The sequence below is a fragment of the Leopardus geoffroyi genome, chromosome C2 (genome assembly GCF_018350155.1).
Source record: "Leopardus geoffroyi isolate Oge1 chromosome C2, O.geoffroyi_Oge1_pat1.0, whole genome shotgun sequence".
NCBI classification, from domain to species: domain Eukaryota; kingdom Metazoa; phylum Chordata; class Mammalia; order Carnivora; family Felidae; genus Leopardus; species Leopardus geoffroyi.
The window spans coordinates 71236397-71257693 of NC_059333.1; the positions used below are offsets into that span (position 1 = coordinate 71236397).

Sequence of the window (21297 nt, forward strand, 5' to 3'; positions counted from 1 at the left end):
TCGGCTCAAGTCATGATCTCATGGTTAGTGAGTTTGAACCCTGCATTGGGCTCTGCACTGACAGTTTAGAGCCTGAAGCCTGCTTCAGATTCTGTGTCTCCCTCTCTTTCTCTGCCCCTCCCCTGCCTGTGTGCTCGCTCACTCGCACTCTCTCTCTCTCTAAAATAAACAAACCTAAAAACTAAACTAAAATAATGTTCACGTATTTTGATTTTAAAAATTACTATTTTTGAGAGCTTTTACGTTTCCATTTCTTTAATTACTAGAAGAATTAAACACTTTTTCATGTGTTTATGGACCATCCAGTTCTATTTAGTGAACTGCTCATCACACTTTGCCCATTTTTAATAGGGTTATCTTTATTTTCCAAAATATTTGAAGAAATTATTTGAATTAACACAAGATAGTCACTGACATTATCTTCAATTTCTAAAACATAAGCATAAAACATAAAATGCACATATGAATCTGCTATTTTCTGAATGTGTCCCCTCAAACTTCTATGTTGAAATCTTAACCCCTAAGGTAACAGTATTAAGAAACAGAGCCTTAAGAAGCCTCATGAATGAGATTAGTGCCCTTATAAGAGACCCAAGAGCTCTTCCTTGACTCTTTTTCAGCCATCTGAGAATACAAGAAGTCTATGATAGGAGAAGGGTCCTCACCCAACAATGCTGGCACTCTGATCTTGAACTTCCAACCTCCAGAACTATGAGAAATGTTTATAACTCACCCTGTATATAAGTCATTCTGTAGTACTTTGTTATAGCAACACTAATGCACTAAGAAATTAATCTACCTCAAAAAATTTCATCAAATAAACAGGAGTGGGGTAGTATGTAAGCAATCTCTTCAAATTGTATGGAATTTGCATTATATTTCAATAAAGCTGTTAAAAAGAACAAACAAAAATGAAAGGAAGGAAGGAAGGAAAAAGAAATCTCTTTTCACTGTTCTAAACAGTAAGTACAATTCATTTCAAATAACCAAGGAAAATACTGGTCTCTTCTCTCAAAAGCAGTCAAAGCAAATTCAGAGTAGAATGTTTGGAAATCTCAAGTTTGCTGTGAACAATTTATCTCAAAAGCACTACCACAAATTTACAATATGGGAGGCACCCACCTAGATACACAGAAAATAATGGTGAGGAGGGACTGGTGAAATGATAGAAATAGCCAATAACTGAACAGCATGGTGGTTATAGTCAATAATACTATATTGCATACTTGAAAGTTGCTGAGAGTAGATCTTAAAAGTTCTCATCACACACAAAAAAGTTTTGTAACAATGCATGGTGACGAGGTTAGCTAGACTTATTGTGGTGATCATTTCACAATATATACAGATATACCAAATCATTGTTGTACACCTGAAACAAATATAATGTTACATGTCAATTATAACTCAATAAAAAAAATGAGGGACACCTGGGTGGCTCAGTCGGTTAAATGCACAACTCTTGACTTTGAGGTCACAATGTCATGGTTCATGAAATCAAGCCCCACATCAGACTCTACACTGATGGCATGGAGCCTACTTGGGATTCTCTCTCTCCTTCTCTCTCTACCCCTTCCCTGCTTGTTCTCTCTCAAAATAAGTAAATAAACTTAAAAAAAGATAGTTAAATAAGCCAATAACTGATCATTTTTTATTTTATTTTTTTTGAGAGATTAAGAGAGAAAATGCAAGTGGGGGAAGGACAGAGAGAGAGAGAGAGGGAAAAAGAGAATCTTAAGCAGCCTCCACACCCAGTGAGGGACTTGATCTCACAACCATGAGATCATGACCTAAGCCCAAATCAAAAGTTGGATGCTTAAATGACTGACCTACCCACTACCACTGATCTTTTTCATACCAAACACCTGTCACTTCCTCCCATGGTCTCAAGTTGCCACTGACCTGAAATGCCATCTTGAAAATATACCAACTTTGATATATTTGTGTATGTTTTGGAGCTTTCTTACTCTGTTCCACTTCTGAGAGTTTCTCAGTATTATTCAATATTACAAGAATGAGTTGTTGATGGGGTGCATGGGTGGCTCAGTTAGTTAAGTGTCCAATTTCAGCTCAGGTCATGATCCTGCAGTCCGTGAGTTTAAGCCCCACATCGGGCTCTGAGATAACAGCTCAGAGCCTGGAGCCTGCTTCAGATTCTATGTCTCCCTCTCTCTCTGCCCCTCCCCTGCTTGCACTGTCTCCCTCTCTCTCTTTCTCTCTCTCAAAAATAAATAAACATTAAAAAAAATTAAAAAAAAAAAAAAAACAAGAATGACAGTTGTTGGATGTTGGGGGAGAAAGTTAACCTATCTTGCTTTTAAGAAAGAGAACAAAGAACAGTGCTAAAAGCAAAGTGACATAACAATTTTAAAAATAATCCATGTCATTTGAATGTATAAGCCTTCAAACAATTTTTAAAAACCTGAAATGAAAAATATAACCTGAAAAAATTACCTTGACTTTGCTTTTTTTTTTTTCTTAACAAAAGATGGAAACCTTGGAGAAGTGCCCTTCTCACTTCAGTAGGGATGATTCCCTTCTAAGTTTTCATACTCAGCTTTGGCCTGTTTTATGATCTCCAACTTCCTACATGTCACTCTTATTTGGATTACCTAATGTCACTTCCAAATAAACATAGCCCAAACTGCCATCTCTGTTAAACAATCACATTTCACTCAGTGCTTCCATTCTTTAAAATGTCTGAAAATCATTCTTTCATAAATTATATACCATTTTCAAGTTGTTTAAGATAGGAAAGTAAGTTCAGCTCCTGTTAGGGGCACCTGGGTGGTTCAATTGGTTGAGCGTCAGACTTTGACTCAAGCCATGATCTTGCGGTTTGTGAGTTCAAGTCCCACATTAGGCTCTGTGCTGACAGTTCAGAGCCTAGAGCCTGTTTCAGGTCTGTGTCTCCCTCTCTCTCTGCCCCTTGCACTCGTGCTCCATCTCTCTCTCTCTCAAAAATAAATAAACATTAAAAAAATTTAAAAAAAAATCAGGTCCTGTTATTCTATCACAGCCAAAAGTAGAAGCCTCAAAATGACATGTGAATTAGAAGCAACATGATAATAATGTAAAAACATAGACTTTGGAGTCAGAAGTATTTGGGTTCAAATTCCAGTATTACAATTTTTAAAAAGTTAAAAACCACAGTGAGATACCACTTCACACCTATTATGATGGCCATTACTAAGAAAAAAGAAAAAGAAAATAACAAGTGTTGGTGAGGATGTGGAGAAATGAGAACATTTGTGCACAACCAGTAGGAATGTAAAACGGTGCAGCAGCTATGGAAAATGGCACGGAAATTCCCCAAAAATTTAAATATAAAATTACCATATGATCCAGTAATACCACTTCTGGGTATATATACAATAGACATGAAAGATGAGACTTGAACAAATATTTGTACAGCAATACTCATAACAGCATTACTCACAATAGCTAAAAGGTACAAGCAACCCACATGTCCATTGACAGATGAATAGATAAATAAAGTATGGTACATATATTCAGTAGAATGTTATTCAGCCTTAAAAAGGAAGGAAATTCTAATACATGTTACAACATGGATAAACCTTGAAGACATTATACTCAGTGAAATAAGCCAGGCACAATATTTGTTCCTCTGTATGATTTCACTTTTATGAGGTAGGTATGTAGTCAAAGCACAGAAAAAGAAATTAGAATGGTGGTTGCCAAGGGCTGGGGGGAGAGAGAAATGGGGAATTATTGTTTAGTGGGTACAGTTTCAGTTTCAGAAGATGCAAAAAGTTCTACAGATAGATAATGGTTATGAATGCACAACAATGAGTGCATTTAGTGCCACTGAACTGAACATTTATACAAGGTTAAAATGATAAATTTTATTTTGTGTATATTTTCCCACAATAAAAAAAATAATAAAAGTTTAATCCCCTGCTTCGCAACTACCAATTCTACAAAGTATGTAAGATAGCTGGTTTTCCTTCTCACAGACTACCTGTATGACCTTGGGCTGGCTATTTAAACTCTCCAAGGTCCCAGAGAAGTTTGAGGATCCTGCACAAAACAGGCAACTAAACACAAATTTGTTTGCTGCCTCCAAACCATCCTAAAAGCCTCATCACCACAGGTATTTTAAAAAGCCCAAGGCAGGGGAACAAGTAATTATAACCCTAATATAATAGCAACTTTTGTCTCTTCAATGAGGTGTTGGTGAAACTGGACAACTACACGCAAACAAATGAAACTAGATCACTTTCTTACACCATATAAAATATAAATTCAGGGCACCTGGGTGGCTCAGTTGGTTGAGCTGCCCACTCTTGATTTCAGCTCAGGTCGTGATCTCGCTGTTTGTGGGTTCAAGCCCCACATCAGGCTCCTGCTGACAGCACGAAGCCTGCTTGGGTTTCTCTCTCTCCCTCTCTCTCACAAAATAAATAAATAAACTTAAAAAAAAAACAAAAAACTAAAAATGGATTAAAGACTTAACTATAAGAACTGCAACCATAACACTTCCAGAAAAAAACATAGGCAGTAGGCTCTTTGACACTGGTCTTAGCAATATTATTTTGGATCTGTCTCTTCAGACAAGGACAACAAAAGCAAAAATAAACAACTGGGACTACATCAAACTAAAAATCTTTTATTTTTATTTATTTACTTGTTAAGTTTTTTAAATGTACATCCAAATTAGTTAGCATGTAGTGCAACAATGATTTCAGAAGTAGATTCCTTAATGCCCCTTACCCACTTAGCCCATCCCTCCTCCCACACCCCCTCCAGTAATCCTGTTTGTTCTCCATATTTATGAGTCTCTTATGATTTGTCCCCCTCCCTGTTTTTATATTATTTTTGTTTCCCTTCCCTTATGTTCACCTGTTTTGTCTCTTAAAGTCCTCATATGAGTGAAGTCATGTGATATTTGTCTTTCTCTGACTGACTGATTTCACTTATCATAACACCTTCCAGTTCCATCCACGTCGTTGCAAATGGCAAGATTTCATTCTTTTTGATTGCCAAGTAATACTCCATTGTATATATATATACCACATCTTCTTTATCCATTCATCCATCGATGAACATTTGGGCTCTTTCCATACTTTGGCTATTGTTGATAATGCTGCTATAAACATTGGGGTGCATGTGTCCCTTCAAAACAGCATGCCTATAACCTTTGGATAAATACCTCGTAGTGCAATTGCTGGGTCATAGGGTAGTTCTATTTTTAGTTTTTTGAGGAACCTCCATACTGTTTTCCAGAGTGGCTGCACCAGCTTGCATTCCCATTTTTTTTTTTTTTTAAATTTTTAACGTTTATTTATTTTTGAGAGAGAGAGAGAAAGAGAGACAGAGTGCAACTGGGGGAGGGGCACAGAGAGGTGGAGACAGATCTAAGGCAGGCTCCAGGCTCTGAGCTGTTAGCACAGAGCCTGACGTGGGGCTCGAACTCACAAGCAGTGAGATCATGACCGAGCCAAAGTTGGACACCCAACCAACTGAGCCACCCAGGCACCCCTAAACTAAAATTTTTTGCATAGTGAAGAAACCCATCAACAAAATGAAAAGGCAACCTATTGAATGGGAGAAGATATTTGCAAATGATATATCCAATAAGGGTAACATCCAAATATATAAAGAACTCATAAAATTCAATATCAAAAAAACAAACAATCCAGTTAAAATATGGGCAGAGGACTTGAATAGAAATTTCTCCAAAAAAGACATACAGATGGTCAACAGGCATATGAAAAGATGCTCAATATCACTCAGGGAAATGCAAATCAAAACTACAATGAGATACCATCTCTACCTGTTAGAATGCCTACAATCAAAAACACAAGAAATAACAAGTGCTGGCAAAGATATGGAGAAAAAGGAACCCTCACTCATGCACTGTTGGTGGGAATGCAAACTGGTGCAACCACTGTGGAAAATAGTATGGAGGTTCCTCAAAAAATTAAAAATAGAACTGCCCTATGATCCAGCAATTGCACTACTGGGTATTTACCCAAAGAATAAAAAAACACTAATTCCAAGGGATACATGCCCCATGTTTATAGCAGCATTATTTACTGTAGCCAAGATATAGAAGCAGCCCAAGTATCCATCGACTAATGAATGGATAAAGAAGATGCGATATACATACATATACATACATACATACGTGTGGTTGTGTGTGTGTGTACTATTTGTGTATTATTTGGCCATACAAAAAGAATGAAATCTTTCCATTAGCAACCATATGGGTGAAGCTAGAGAGTATTATGGTAAGTGAAAAAAGTGAGTCAGATAAGGACAAATACCATATTATGATTTCACTCATGTGGAATTTAAGAAACAAAACAAAGGAACAAAGAGGAAAAAAGAGACAAACCAAGAAAAAGACTCTTAACTATAGAGAACAAACTAATGATTACTGGGGGTGGGGGAGGAGGGATGGGTAAAATAGGAAAAAAATAAAAATAAATAAAAATAAAAATAGAACTACCATATGATACAACAATTCCACTTCTAGGAATTTATCTGAAAAAAATGAAAACACTAATTTGAAAAAACACATGTACCCTATGTGCATTACAGCATTATTTACAATAGCCAAGATATGGAAGGAACCTAAAGGTGTATTGATAAGATGAATGGGTGAAAAAAAATATGGTACAGGTATAGATACACACAAACACACATACACAATGATATATTACTCAGCCATAAAAAAGAATGAAACATTGCCACTGTTGACAACATGGATGAGCTTAGAGGACATTACACTAAGTGATATAAGTCAGACAGAAAGACAAAAATACTGTATGATTTCACTTATATCTGGAATCTAAAAAACAAAACCAACACACAAAACAGAAACAGATTCACTGATATAGAAATGAACTGATGGTTGTTAGATGAGGTGGGCTAAATAATATAGGTAAACAGGATTAAGAGGTACAATCTTCCAGTTATAAAGTAAGACAAAAGGATGTGATGTACACCATAAGAAATGCAGTCTAATACTTTAACAACTTGGTATGGTGACAGATGGTAACCAGGCTTACTAATGTGACCATTTTGTAATACATACAAATATCAACTCACTATGTTTTAGTATACCTGAAACTAATAAAATACCCTATATTGTATTTCTATGTCTATAATTCTTCAATAAAAAAAAAATATATATTAACTTTTGAGATATTTGGAGCCTGCCATCTGGACAGATGTCAATTCCTCTCACCCTCTAAAAAGCAGAATTCATTGGACTTTTACATAACTATAAAACCTTCTCTAAAGAAGGTTTCCCATCCATGTTTGTACTGAAGTAATTTCAGAATATAAAATTATCAGCCCCACTTCTGGTCTCTTGGGAGAGGGATATAACACAGAAAAATCACTTACCTGTACTGCCACCCAGTGACAAGGTTGGTGTACTTCATTAAGTAGCCATATACATTTTCCATGTGATCACTGTTTCAAAAAAATCAGAATGCACCAGAGTCAGTGAAAATTAGAAGAAATATCAGGAAGTTAACTGAACAATTTAAAAAATAGCTGTAGACACATATGTGTTCTACAAATGCTTCAAACTTTCTTCAGAAGTCAAATTTATAGGGCTGCCTGGTTGGCTCAGTCAGTACAGCACGCAACTATTGATCACAGGGTTGTGGGTTCAAGCCTCACATTGGGCATGGAGTCTACTTAAAAAAAATAAGAAGTAAAATTTATAGGTTAACAAATAGAGGTATTTAATCTCCCAAATTTGATATCCATAGGCCTTTATTTTACCAGATTTCTTCAGAACAAGTATAATCCCCCATAAGTTATTATAGATCATAATATTTCAAATATAAAATCATTATATAAATATAAAACAAATATACTATAATATAAATATTTTATATATAACAATTAAATACTAAAGAAATAAAATAGTTTTATGATTCTAGAATAAGCCAAAAAGGGTCTCTAAATTAAACAATGCCTCTTCACTCTGGTGGGACACACAAGAGACCAATCTGTTCTGTCTCTGATTCCTTGGGCTTCCAAAACATAGGTCCTGTTTTTGGTGAGAGTGACCCCTCACTCCTGCTCCACCTCAGGTATGAGGCAAAACACTATCAGTTTTGCCACTGGAAAGATTTTATTTGGGACTTGTGTCATTAGCCTTATTACAACTGAGTTTCTTCACTTCCTGCCCCCTTTTTTTTCACTTTATTACATGTATGTTCTGGTATAGTGATACATAGAAAATCCAAGACCTCATTGATATTTCTTTTCCAATATATTAAGGTTCCTCATACATATGAAAACATATTAAAGTTAGACCTACACAGACTATTTGTTGATAATGGGCTTGATTTGTTTTGTAGTTTATATCAGAATTCCTTTTAAACTCACCTACTGTAAAGTTTTAAATTTACGCTATAAAATGCAATGGATAGTCATCATTTATTTTCTTTACTATCCCTAAATCACAGAGCATATTTGGTAAAATTTCAGCTAACCGACATAAAGGAAACTGACAATGTGAGGCAAATGGCAACCTTTCAAACATGGATGTTAAAGGCAAAAGCAAGGGAGAAATGAAAACAGATTTAGATTGATATCAATGACAAATAAAAAGGACTAAAGATAAAGACTCTCTCAGGAAAACAAAATAACCAAATTGATTATAAGATTTAGCAGCTATTACTGGGCAGTGAGTAGGAGATGCCTCAGGAATAAACTCAATGTTGAGTGTCTTTCCAGTCTCATTTCCTCAAAGTGCTTGAAAATAAAGATCAAATCTGAAAATAAAGATGTGATCCCATGACTGAGTATATGTTTTTTGTTCTAAGGCTTTTTCATTCTAAGGCTAGCAAACAACATTGTTGATTAATATTAAGTCAAACTACTCGAGTCCTTTGGATTTTATAAGGTCATACTAATCTCAAGAAGACAAGGGTTGTCAACTTCTCAAATGCTAACCCAAAGTTCTGTTACATATTATGTCATGTTAAAATTGACAGTCCCAGTTGAATTCCCATTTAAACACTTTCTAAAGCCTACATCTAGAAGAAAGGATTCTTCTCTGGAAACCCAGCCCTTTGGGTTTTTGCTGGAGTTCCTCTAGTTGCAGCACAGATCACATCAAAGCTATCTCTTTCAGCTCCACTGGCACTTAGAAAAGCAGGAAGATATTTTTCTTGTATGGCTCCCACATCTTTCCCAAGCTTCAGGCTTAAATAGTTCTTTGGGGTCACTGGAATCCCAGTGCCTTTGGACTCTGCCCAAAAATAACTTCCCAAAGAGTTCCTCCTCTGTTTTAGGTATTTAACACACAGTTCAGCTTCCCTCAACTGTTCTTGCCCTCAAAATTTATTCCTTCACTTACATATGGACTCTAAAAATCAGGGTGCCTGGATGGCTTAGCTGGCTAAGCGTCCAACTTCAGCTCAGGTCATGATCTCACATCTTGTGCGTTCAAGCCCCACCTCGGGCTCTGCCCCTCCCTGACTCATGCTCTGTCTCTCTCAAAAATAAATAAACATTAAAAAAATTTTAAAAAATAGGGATGCCTGGGTGGCTCAGGTTGGTTTGGGGGCTCAAGCCCTGCATCGGGCTCCGTGCTAACAGCTGAGAGCCTGGAGCCTGCTTCAGATTCTGTGTCTCCCTCCCTCTGCCCCTTACCCGCTCACACTCTCTCTCAAAAGTAGATAAACGTTAGAAAAAATTTTTAAATAAAAAATAAAATTTACAAAATTAAAAAATTAAATTAAAAATAAATAAATAAAAATAAAAAATTCAGAAGAATTTTTTATTTTTAAGTAATCTCTACACACAACATGAGGCTTAAACTCACAAACCTGAGATCAAGAGTTGCATGCTCTGCCGACTGAGCCAACCAGGAGTCCCAGAAAATAATCTTTAGAAAAGAGCTCACAGATACACAGAACAGACTGATGGGGTGGGGTTGAGTAAAATGGATAAAAGTGGTTAAAAGACACAAATTTCCAATCACAAAATAAATATGTCCTGGGGATGTTATGTCCAGCACAGAGCATATAGTTAAAAATACTGTACTGCATATTTGAAAGTTGTTAAGAAAGTAGATCTTAAAAGTTCTCATCACAAGAAAAAAAAAAGTATATGTGTGATGATAGAGGCACTTGAGTGCCTTAGTAGGCTAAGTGCCTAACTTGATTTCAGCTCAGGTCATGATCCCAGGGTTGCGGGATTGAGCCCTGCATCGGGATCCACACTGAGTGTGGAGCCTGCTTAAGATTCTCTCTCTCCCTCTGCCTCTCTCCCCACTTGTGCTTTCTCTAAAAAATAAAAAATATGCGTAGTGATAGATTTTTACTAGACTTCTTATGGTCATCATTTCACAATATATACAAATACCAAATTATGTTGTCCACCTGGAAACTAATATGGCAATTATACCTTAATTAAAAAAAAAAAAAAAAACCTTATTCTTTGTTCATTCTACCCTGTAGCTTCATAACCTGAATTTATGTATTTATATATGTACGTATGTATGTGTATATTTATACTCTGCACCAATCCACAAAAAGCCTATGGTGCCACATAACCTAAATTAAATTACTTCTTCAAAGAACCAAAATATCCCATAATTCACCATTTTTGGTTTTCCCCCTTATTCTAGGTTCTCTACACCAAGCCTTCATCACTATACTAGGACTACTGGCATATAATAAATACATTACAATTCAATAAAATTCAATTCCTCTGGTGCTAGGACCATTATATCCTCCGAATGCATATGTGAACTGTGGAAAGAATCCTTCTTAAAAACTCAGTATATACCCACAACTGAGAAAAACAAACAAAAATGTTTATTTCTAAGCAATTGAAAATAATGCCTTATCTCTTTTACTTTTGTCCAGTCTCTCATATAACTAAAGGTATCCCTCATTTTGGTCACATCTAAGTTGTTTCTATCAGTCATTTAATAGTTATCAATGAATTCTTAAGGGTACAATTCCAGTAGCAACATTCACGAAATAAAATCAAAGTAATGTTGTATAGTATAGTAATGTTCTTTGTTCAATTTTTAAATGTTAACATTTTGTTGATGCTTTCATCTAAAGAGTTAAACTTTCTGGGGCGCCCGGGTGGCTCTGTCGGTTAAGCGGCCGACTTCGGCTCAGGTCATGATCTCGCGGTCCGTGAGTTCGAGCCCCGCGTCGGGCTCTGTGCTGACAGCTCAGAGCCTGGAGCCTGTTTCAGATTCTGTGTCTCCCACTCTCTGACCCTCCCCCATTCATGCTCTGTCTCTCTCTGTCTCAAAAATAAATAAATGTTAAAAAAATTTTTTTAAATAAAAAAAAAATAAAGAGTTAAACTTTCTCACAAAAATTACAAGGGTGATATCACCATGGCTTATTTGACAATAGCATCAAGCCAGCCTCAAAAGAACTAGAAATTCAAATACGCAATTAATTACAAACTGCTGGCCTACTTTTATTACATGATACAGACATCTGAGGCTACAAAGAACCAACTTAAGAACATCCTATTCTCTGGAACAGCTGGTCGGCACTGTCATGTTCCCGTACTTTCCCTCCCTGGTCAGGTCAGTGCAACCGGCAGATGTAGAACAACTGTGCCATCTGGTGGCCACTATAAAGAGCTCTATGAGCGACCACCTTTTTGTTCACTCTTCCCTTTCTCCTCTCTACCTCCTTTATAACTGATTCTTTATGTAGTACCTCTAACCTTTATGCTTTGCTCCCATTTAAAATGTGTGAATTTCTATACATTCTTAATGTACCTGTTAACATTAATAAAATCTAGTTGTTCAAATGGGAACACACCACATATGTGATCATATCATACTACTATTTTGTGTTCTATGAAGTAGAGATGATGGTCCAAAAGACAAATACACGGAAAAATAAGCTGTGAAAAAGTTACTTTCTTTTTCAGTCCTTCAGCAACTCCACCGATCAACAAATTGGGTATATTCTGATCTTCTAAACTTGTTAACATTCAATTGGGATTAGTACTAGAGGCTGATAGTCTATAAAAATAACTGATTAACTGAACTATGCCAAGTGGCATTATTACATTTAATGTGAGGCTCATCTATCTTAATAATGATTATTTCAATTCCTAAGTCTCCATTACTATAACACATGTATTTCTTAACCTTTCTTGATCAGACTTAAGGAAGATATGTAGAAGCTTTTAAAATTAAGCTACTTTCTGAACAGCTTCAAATCCTTTCATTTCAGTTCCGCACAATTACTCATGACCTCCTAAATGCAAAGCACTCTGAAAACGCACTGAAAAGGATGGGAAAATAAAAAGGCGATTTCTCTCCATCCCCAAACCACCATCTAACATAACAGAAATATATCTCCTTGAAGAAAAAGACAATGACAAGGGCTCCTACTAGAGGAGAGACACACTGGGCCTGTGTTTTTAGCTGTCATACTAATGAAAAGGGTATTTCATTAAAGACACGGGATTCAGTGGTGACTGAGGCTGAAATGACTGGACCTGACTGATTAGATGTGAAGTGAGAGAGAGATGGAGAGTGACAGTAGGGTGAGAGAGAAGGGACAACACCCGGAGTTCAGCTGGAACAACTGTGCAGATACTAATACTTTCACTAAAATGGGGACCACAGAGGAAGTTTTGGGTTTGTCCCAACTTAACATATTGAATTTCAGGGATCTGCAGACCATACACAGGGAGATAGCCAATAAGGTAGCATGATTTGGATTGGGCATATAGATTTGGTAGTAATCAGCATATAAGCATGTAACTGGTATTTGAAGCCAGAAGAATAAATAAAATCACCCAGGAAGGATTATAAAATGACCAGCGATGGAACAGAGCCTAAGGGAGAACCCTCAGGAAAAGTTTTAAATGCAAGAGGAGTGCAGACAGAAGATAAGTAGTAGCTGAGTAGTAGAAAGAAAACTGGGAGTACTTTAAGTGAGTTTGTGGTCAAGCATGTTCAGTGCTACTGGGGGGTGAACTAAGATGCAGACTGAGAAGTTTCTATTAGATTTACCAACCAAGAGATAACAGATCAATGAAATGATGAAGGCTGAGCCAGCTGGCAGTAACCAAGAGACACTGGGAGAAACAGAACTGGTTAAAAGGATGTGGGCTTAGGACGGGGTAATTCTAAGTACCCAAAGAGAAGGAGATAGAAAGGTTCAAGACTCAGAAGAAAGAGACAAATGGGAGAGACAGGCAGATTCCATAGCCCAGATACAGTAGAGGAATTAGTCTTGGACACCTTAACACATTTAACTGCAGGCAGAAATTTATGCAAGCTGTAGTCAGTGTAAAGCAGGTGCCAGTCAAGCCACAGATCAAAATTCCTACTTTCTACTAAGCAAAAACTGTCCTCCAAAATTAGCTTAGTTTTGGTTCATTCCCTTGATAATATAAATAGCATGATGAAGGGAGAGAGCAGCCTGCTTAGCTAAGGAAAAAGCAGCTGACAACAGATGGGAACGACTGCAACACATGTAAGTCCTTCTGCTGTAAAAAGATATTCTGCCGAGCAGTGACTGCTTCTTACTCATCCTGGTATTCCTTGTAGCACCTAGCTTATAGCCTGGGATATAGCAGGTGCTCAAGAAATCTCTGCAGAATGATTTAAGCAATGGGAAGATAGAAGCAGAATGTTTCTATAAAACCACAAGGCAATTCTGAGTAACTGTCAAAAAAAAAAAAAAAAAATCAACACAGCCTGTACACTCCAATCAATTTCAGATAAAACAAAATCTAATTCCAACCATATCTTAGTCTATACCCAAAAGTATGAAGTAAAAGACATTCCCTTCCTGCAAAAAGCCTTAAAAATGTTAATGCTCTTTGCACTGAGTAATGTACAAAATTGTTGAATCACTGTATTGCACACCTGAAACTAATATAACACTGTATGTTTTACTGGAATTAATTTTTTTTAAATGTTAATGCTCTTTGGCCCAAGAATTTTACTTCTAGGTATCTAGTCTAAGATAAATAATTAGAAATGTAGACAAAGATAATATGCAACCTTGTCCACTATAGCACTACTTACAATAATTAAAATAAGAAAGAAAAGAAAAGAAAAGAAAAGAAAGAAAAAGAAAGAAGTGAATGGAGAGAAAAGGAAGAAAATAAGCTCAATGAACAACATCAGAATTATTAAGAAGTATCATGGATTACACTATGTTAACTACCTGGAATTTAAATTAAAAAAAAAAAAAAATATATATATATATATATCTCACCAAGGTGAATAGGATTCACCAAGTAAAATGCTTATGAGTTTCTAACAACATGGGGAAGTGCTTTAAGATAATTAAGTTTTTTTATTTATAAAATACCAAATTTAATATAGCCTATAAAAAATGTGCACAGGATAAAACTACACAAAATAGTAACTCCATCACTGGATGGAGGAGTTATGATGGTTTTACTTTGCTTTCTTTACTATTTCACATTTTCCAATTTTAATATCCTATTATTTTTATAATTAAAACACTTTTTTAAATGTCCAATTATCTTGAACAGGCAGGATAGTTCAGGGCAGAGAGCTACTTCTATCTGTTATTATGTATGGATTAAATTTTTTAAAACTCTCCGAAGGGACTATATGACCATTGCTCTTTTGAGATGTAGAACTGTGTTTCCTATAAGCTCTTACTTCCCAAATTAACCTACACATACTCCAAACTGGGCTGGGTGGGTGGGTGGGAGAACAGGGTAAAATTAGATTGTGTTTCTAGAGCAAATTTACTTGACTATAATAAGTTAAAGCATTAAAAAAATAAGTTAAAGCATTTTTAATATCAAAACTCTCATAAATATTAAGAAAAAACTTGCTCCCTCCTCACACATCCATCTCCATGTGGAGAACTTCTCTAGAGAGCTCCCATCCTCTTTTCCCCATTCTTCCCCTCACACATCCCACAGCTGGGCATGAAGGGCTCGGCTCCTCTTCCTTCCCTTGGATCTGCCTCCTTCCCAAAGAAGACATTCTTACCTGCTCTGACAGAGAGAAGACCTGAGTATTCCAAACTGCCTCTGTGCCTGTGACTAGGTAGATAAGTATGCCTAATTCCAGGGTGGAAATAGCAAATTTACTTTACTATGGTAACTGCTGCTGCTTTCTTCAATGAGTTTTTTGCAGGAATAAAACTATTTCTTCATATCCACTAGTATGTCTATTATCAAAACCAAAACCAAACCAAACCAAAAGACAGAAAATAACAAGGGTTGGCAAGGGTATGGAGAAATTGGAACCCTTCTGCGTTACTGGTGGGAATGTGAAATGGTACAGCTGCTGTGGTAAACAATAATGGTGGCTCCTCAAAAAGTTAAATGCTGAATTACTATATGATTCAGCAATTCTACCTCTGGGTATACACACAAAAGAATGAAAGCAAGTACTCAAACAGGTATTTGTATACCAATGTTCACAGCGGTATTATTCACAATAGCCAGAAGATGGAAACAAATCAAATGTACATCAACAAATGAATGGATAAATAGAATGTGGTAAATACACGCAACTGAATATTATTCAGCCTTAAAAAGGCAGGAAATTCTGACACATGCTGCAACATGGATAAACCCTGAGGACATTATGCCAAGTGAAATAAGCCAGACACAAAATGACAAAAGTTGTATGATTTCACTGTGAGACACCTAGAGTTGTCAAAATCATAGAGACAGAAGGTAGAATAGTGGTTGCGAGGGGTTGAGGATTGGGTGGGGATAGGGAGTTATTATTTAATGGGTAAAGAGTTTTAGTTTGTGATGACAAAAAATTCTTTTAAGTTTACCTTTTTATTTTGAGAGAAAGAGAACAGGTGTGTATGCATGACTGGGGGAGGGGCAGAAAGAGAGAAAGAGAATCCCAAGCAGGCTCTGCGCTGTCAGCACAGGGCCAGACCAACCTGAGCCGAAGTTGGATGCTTAACCAACTGAACCACCCAGGCACCCCTGGGATGATGAAAAACTCTAAAGATGAATAGTAGTGATAGTTGCATAACATGTCAATGTACTTAGTCACAGAACTAGACACCTGAAAAATACTTTAGATGGTATGTTTTCTATGCATATTTTACTATAACTAAAAAAATAAATAAACCTGGGGTACCTGGATGGCTCAGTTGGTTAAGTGTCAGACTCTTGGTTTCAGCTCAGGTCATGATCTCATGGTTCGTGGGTTCGAGCCCCCTGTCGGGCTCTATGCTGACAGAACGAGACCTGCTTGGGATTCTCACTCCCTCTATCTCTGCCTCTGTGCCATTTGCGCGCATGTGCTTTCTCTCTCTCTCTCTCAAAATAAACAAACACTAAAAAAAAAAAAAAAAAAAACAACAACAACAACCTGACAATTTGATTGTATTCTGATTCCTGTGCCCTCCCTCTCAGCTGACCCTGACTCTATACTGACCTCTGTAAGCAACTGATACATAGAGAGTAGAATATAAAATTCTCATGAATTCTGAAATACAGAAAACTCCCAAGAAAGTTATACGAGCCAGGGGCTGTTTTAAATCACAAACTAGATCCACTTAAGGTACCTACTATATCTTATGCAGCTAAAAGATAGTTTAAGAAGAAAGTTTGAGAAGCACAGCTGTAAAATGTTTTCCTACACCGACCAAAAAAAAAAAATCCTATACATAATCTGATTGTTACAGACAACTGGGAAATCCCTCATGCAGATAACTGGCCATTTGACAACAGACCTTCAATGAAGATGGGACAGAAGAAACTCCCACATGTTAAAGTAGAAAGTCACCTCTAACACCTCAAGAAAGAAAGCTGTTTATTATAATGAAAAGGGCATGGCTTAGTGTCAGACAGTTATAGGTATGAACTCCACTGTGACCTTGGGCAAGTAACATATCTGGTACTGAGTTTCTTTATCTGTAAATGGGGATAAGAATATCTATCCTGCAGATTTATAATGAGAAAAGAAAATATATTCACCCCAAATATATTTGAAGTATAAGTCAATATGGTTAATGCTCAACAAATACTGATTCTCTCACACTCCAGGAAGTCAATTCCTCCACAGGCAAATTCCTTTGACGTAGGCTCATTTTTCTAGATCAGTTTTCTAGATTTGTCGTATCTTTTTTTAAATGTTTTTTAAATTTATTTTGAAAGAGAGAGAGAGTGGAGGAAGGACAGAGAGAGAGGGAGAGAGAGAATCCCAAGTTGTCAGTGCAGAGTCCGACACAGAGCTCCATCCCATGAACCCTAAGATCATGACCTGAGTGGAAATCAAGAGATGGATACTTAACCCACTGGTCCACCCAGGCGTCCCTGTCTTATCTTCTTAGCCTGACATTTTCAAGTCAGAATGATGGGACCTAAAAAGCCCAAGACTTCCACTTCTTTCATCTTAAGAAATAGTTATTGCATTTTTTTTTCAGTAGGTATTTTGTCAAGAATGATGGAAGACCTGAGATGTTACCCTACTTGAAAGCTAGCAAGTTAGCCCAGTTTCATGGATGCTGGCAAAAGACATGAGACTCCTCAGTCAGAGACAAAAGACTTCAGTAGCCATAGCAATAGCCCCATCACACAGGGCAACACAGAGGACCGGAGATGCCTGCACACACAGGACACTGTGGGACAGGCTGAGGAACCTGTGTGCAGAGAACCCACATCTTTCAATGAACAGTAAGTTGGCCTAACCTCTGCAGCAAGGAGACCTTATCTTTATTATACTGGATGATAAATAAACCTGCCTTCTGCTTAGGAGGGAGATAACTATATCTTCCAAGACTGTTTGCTATACAGATTTTTTGGAAAAAAACAGTAAGTAACGAAGGGAGAACTGTCTCCCAATAAGCGTTACTATGTATTACATTATCCAACCCTATCTTCCAGGCGCCAGTTCCCCTTCTCAGAGGCAAAGACCTCTCAATTTCTTGTGTACTTCTTCAAAAATATTCTATGCACCTACAAGTGTGCACATATACACACCATTTTATTTTTTAAACAAATGGTTGCAATTATACACATAATTCTGTACCTTGCTTTTCTGTTTTCTTAGGGATAGTTTCACACTGACATATGGATCTAACTCATTTCTTAACATCTGCACAGTAATCCATTTTATGGCAGTATCATACAGTTAACCAGTTCCAATCCTCCTACTAACAGAGTTTTTTGTCTAGGCTTTTATTATTACAAATAATGGTGCAACAGAGTTGTACATATCTTTGTACATATCTGCTAAAAGTGAAATTGCTAGGTATATGCGTTTTTAGTTTTTATAAATATCACCAACCTGCTCTCCAAACAGGCTACCCCAATTTAACTTTAATGTAAAAAGAGGACCTATTTCCTCACACCAGCCTAAAGCAGTATTGTTTGCCAACAAAAATAGGAGCTATAGCTCTTACTATAAACAGGACTTTCAGACATTACGAGTAGGCTTTTCAATACCCCTTAGGTTCAAAATTAAGTTGCTAAACCCTAAGTGTAAGGTAGTGTTATGCTGTGGAATGAGCACATAAAAGGGACACAGGATCTAGTACCAATTTTTCCACTGACTAATGCCATGACTGACCCTGGCCATATCAATCTCTCTGGGCCTTGGTTTTTCTCATGTGTCCGATGACCCTTTCAACCTAAAATGTGTGTACATCACTCATCATTTGAAATTCTAAAGGTTTTTCTCAACAGAAAATTATTATTTCAAAAGTAAAGTCTGCAAATAAGAGAAACATTATACCTGTAATTAAAACTTTTTAGAATAAAGTAGAAAACTTTTTCTGGTACAGTATCTTTTCAGATAGCAGTATTTATTATCTCTCATATACTTCCAAAAGGCTTCACAGAAGCAGGCCTCAGTAAAACCAAGACACCACAGACCAAGAGAGTATCAAGATACTATACGTCTCACTGCCACACAAGAAGCCATTTTTAGGTGGGAGGAGACCTGAACCAGTCGAGGATGGGAAAGATTTTTCATTGGACCCCTCCCTTCTAATATTTTTTAATAATATTACCTATTCTAAAAAATCACATTAAAAATATTCTTTTCAATTATGTTATAAAAATATGTGAAGCAGCTACAAAATTGATAAAGAAGTTCTCTTTGCAGATTTGAGGTTACAGATTCAGGCAGTACTTTAAAAAGGCCTCTATCAAGGATAAGAAAGCTGTTCCAGAAGCAACTATTGGTGGCATTTCATCTCACCTTTTGTGTCATTCTCATTCCCTCCTTTTCTTCCTCTCTTTCTCTCCCTGTCTCTATCTCTTTGCTATATCCTTTTTCTCTATTTTTCCTCTTCTTTTCTTTTTCTCTCCCAACCATCCTTTTAACTAGGGCTTCCAGCTGCAGCCAGTAGCAACAGCCTCTCCCCTCTAGGGACCTTCCAACCAACCTCAAGAACAGCAATGGAAGTAAACTGCAAAGGCAGCCAAAACTCAAGTACAGGGAAACACTGAGTGAGAAATCATGTTTTGTTACAATACCTTATAAACCCAAAAGAAAATCCTTTCTTTCACCACCAAATAAACTGTTCTAAAACCCAGAGGGTAATACCAAAACAATAATGTAACTATTTACACAGGCAATTTAGTTTTAAGTTAAACCTGAATAAGTCTGGATACAAATCGTTTTATTTAGCAAAATCGGTATAGGGGAAGATTCTTAGCTAGTGAAGATGTTTTCTCAAAGGGAACAAAGATGTTCCCTCTAGGCAAGGTAGTATAATTTACATCAAGAATATTCTCCACTATGTTCAAAAGCAAAAACAGAAGAGTTTAAAAAGATATAATTTCCCACAAATCTATTTGTTGGGCAATTTCTTCTGGAATCTAAATCATGCAATTTATTTGCAAAAGACCAATCTGCATGTTCTAACATTAACCTGTTTGTATAGTTTTGATACAGTAGAATTTCTATGTAAAATATGAACTCAAATGGAGTGGGTTTAGACCTATAGCAAAAATATAAAACACTAAGAAATCAGAATATACCATAAGAAACCAAATATTTTTCCTCAAGGCTTGGTGTAGTTCTCACTAGATTTCTGGAACAATATTTTATAGTTTTCAGCTACATGCCTATAAGTTGCCTTTCTCTTATTTTCACTAGCATCGATAGCAACTTTCAGATAAGGATAACAAAAACTAGGGTACAGAAGTACACATTCAAGTTTCCTTTAACCCCTACAGAGAGAAAAAGTAAACATTCACAATTTTTTCTTCAAATCAAACTCAAAAAGTGGTCAAACCCTGAAGATAGTAAATGTTAGGTTATGTTTACGCAGATCTCCTTTCCCCATTTGAAAATAGGTACAGGTACTTTTCCTATTAACAGAGTATTTACAGTGGTAGACACCAGGTCTGACCATAAAAATTATTTCTATACTATACATTTTTAGAATTCTACCCATTTACTGAAACCCGTAACTATTTGCTAATAAGGAAAAGAGATCTGTTTGTTAATAGGGCTTGGCCAGCATGGAGCCCAAAATAAGACAAGCAGGCCTGTTATACACTCCGGTTTGCTTTTCAGTTCCTCCTCTGGGTAGTTCTCTTCTGTCCATTTCAATAAGTGGCATATTTGTAGATGTGTACATTTTTCTGAAAGCTGACACGAAGAATATGAAAATAATGGAAACATGCACATTTTATACACTTGAACACTTACTATGAAAAAGGAAGGAAGGATCCAGAATTAAGAAATCTGTTTTCCTTTTAAATGGTGAACAAAGACCACAACATATGAATATAAATTACTTTGGAAGAAGAAAATTTGGGGCTAATCTAGTAAATTTACTGATCAGCCTTGATTTGAAAAAGGGTCATCGTGATATATTTTGCAAATGCAGCTGAGGCTCTTCTCTTTCTTTCTTTCTTTTTTTTTTTGAAAGACTTTATTTTTACATAATCTCTACATCCAATGTGGGGCTCAAACTCAATCCCAAGATCAAGAGTCTCATGCTCTACTGACTGAGCTTGCCAGGCACCTCTCTTCTCTTTTCTGATTCTTTTCCAGAATCTTCCCAAAATAAGCCTTGGGAGTCCTTACTTTTCACTGTTATGAATGTATACATTAATTTGGAAATAACAGGGCTCTACATCATAGAGGCTCAAAAATATTTGCTGCATGAGTTAGAACACCAGTGAAGGATGAAACCACCATGTCCTAAACTATTTATCAATAACTATCCATTCCTTTAGAGAGTGTATCAACTTTAAATTCCTCTACACAAATAACTACTTAGAAATAAAAGTTCTTCCGCTCACTAGCCGTGGCTCTGGTCAATTCATTTTGACTTCTGTTTTATTCAACTATAAAATGGTGATAACAGTGTCCTTCCT

At 36.6% G+C, this 21297-nt stretch overlaps 1 protein-coding gene across 1 annotated transcript in view; it reads right to left on the minus strand.

Moving 5' to 3' along the window:
- OSBPL11 (oxysterol binding protein like 11) overlaps positions 1–21297 on the minus strand; it is an 84358-nt gene that overhangs the window by 55505 nt on the left and 7556 nt on the right. The window contains exon 2 of the mRNA XM_045502369.1: positions 7375–7443. Coding sequence (XP_045358325.1) covers positions 7375–7443 — 69 coding nt within the window. The remainder of the gene's footprint in view (positions 1–7374; positions 7444–21297) is intronic.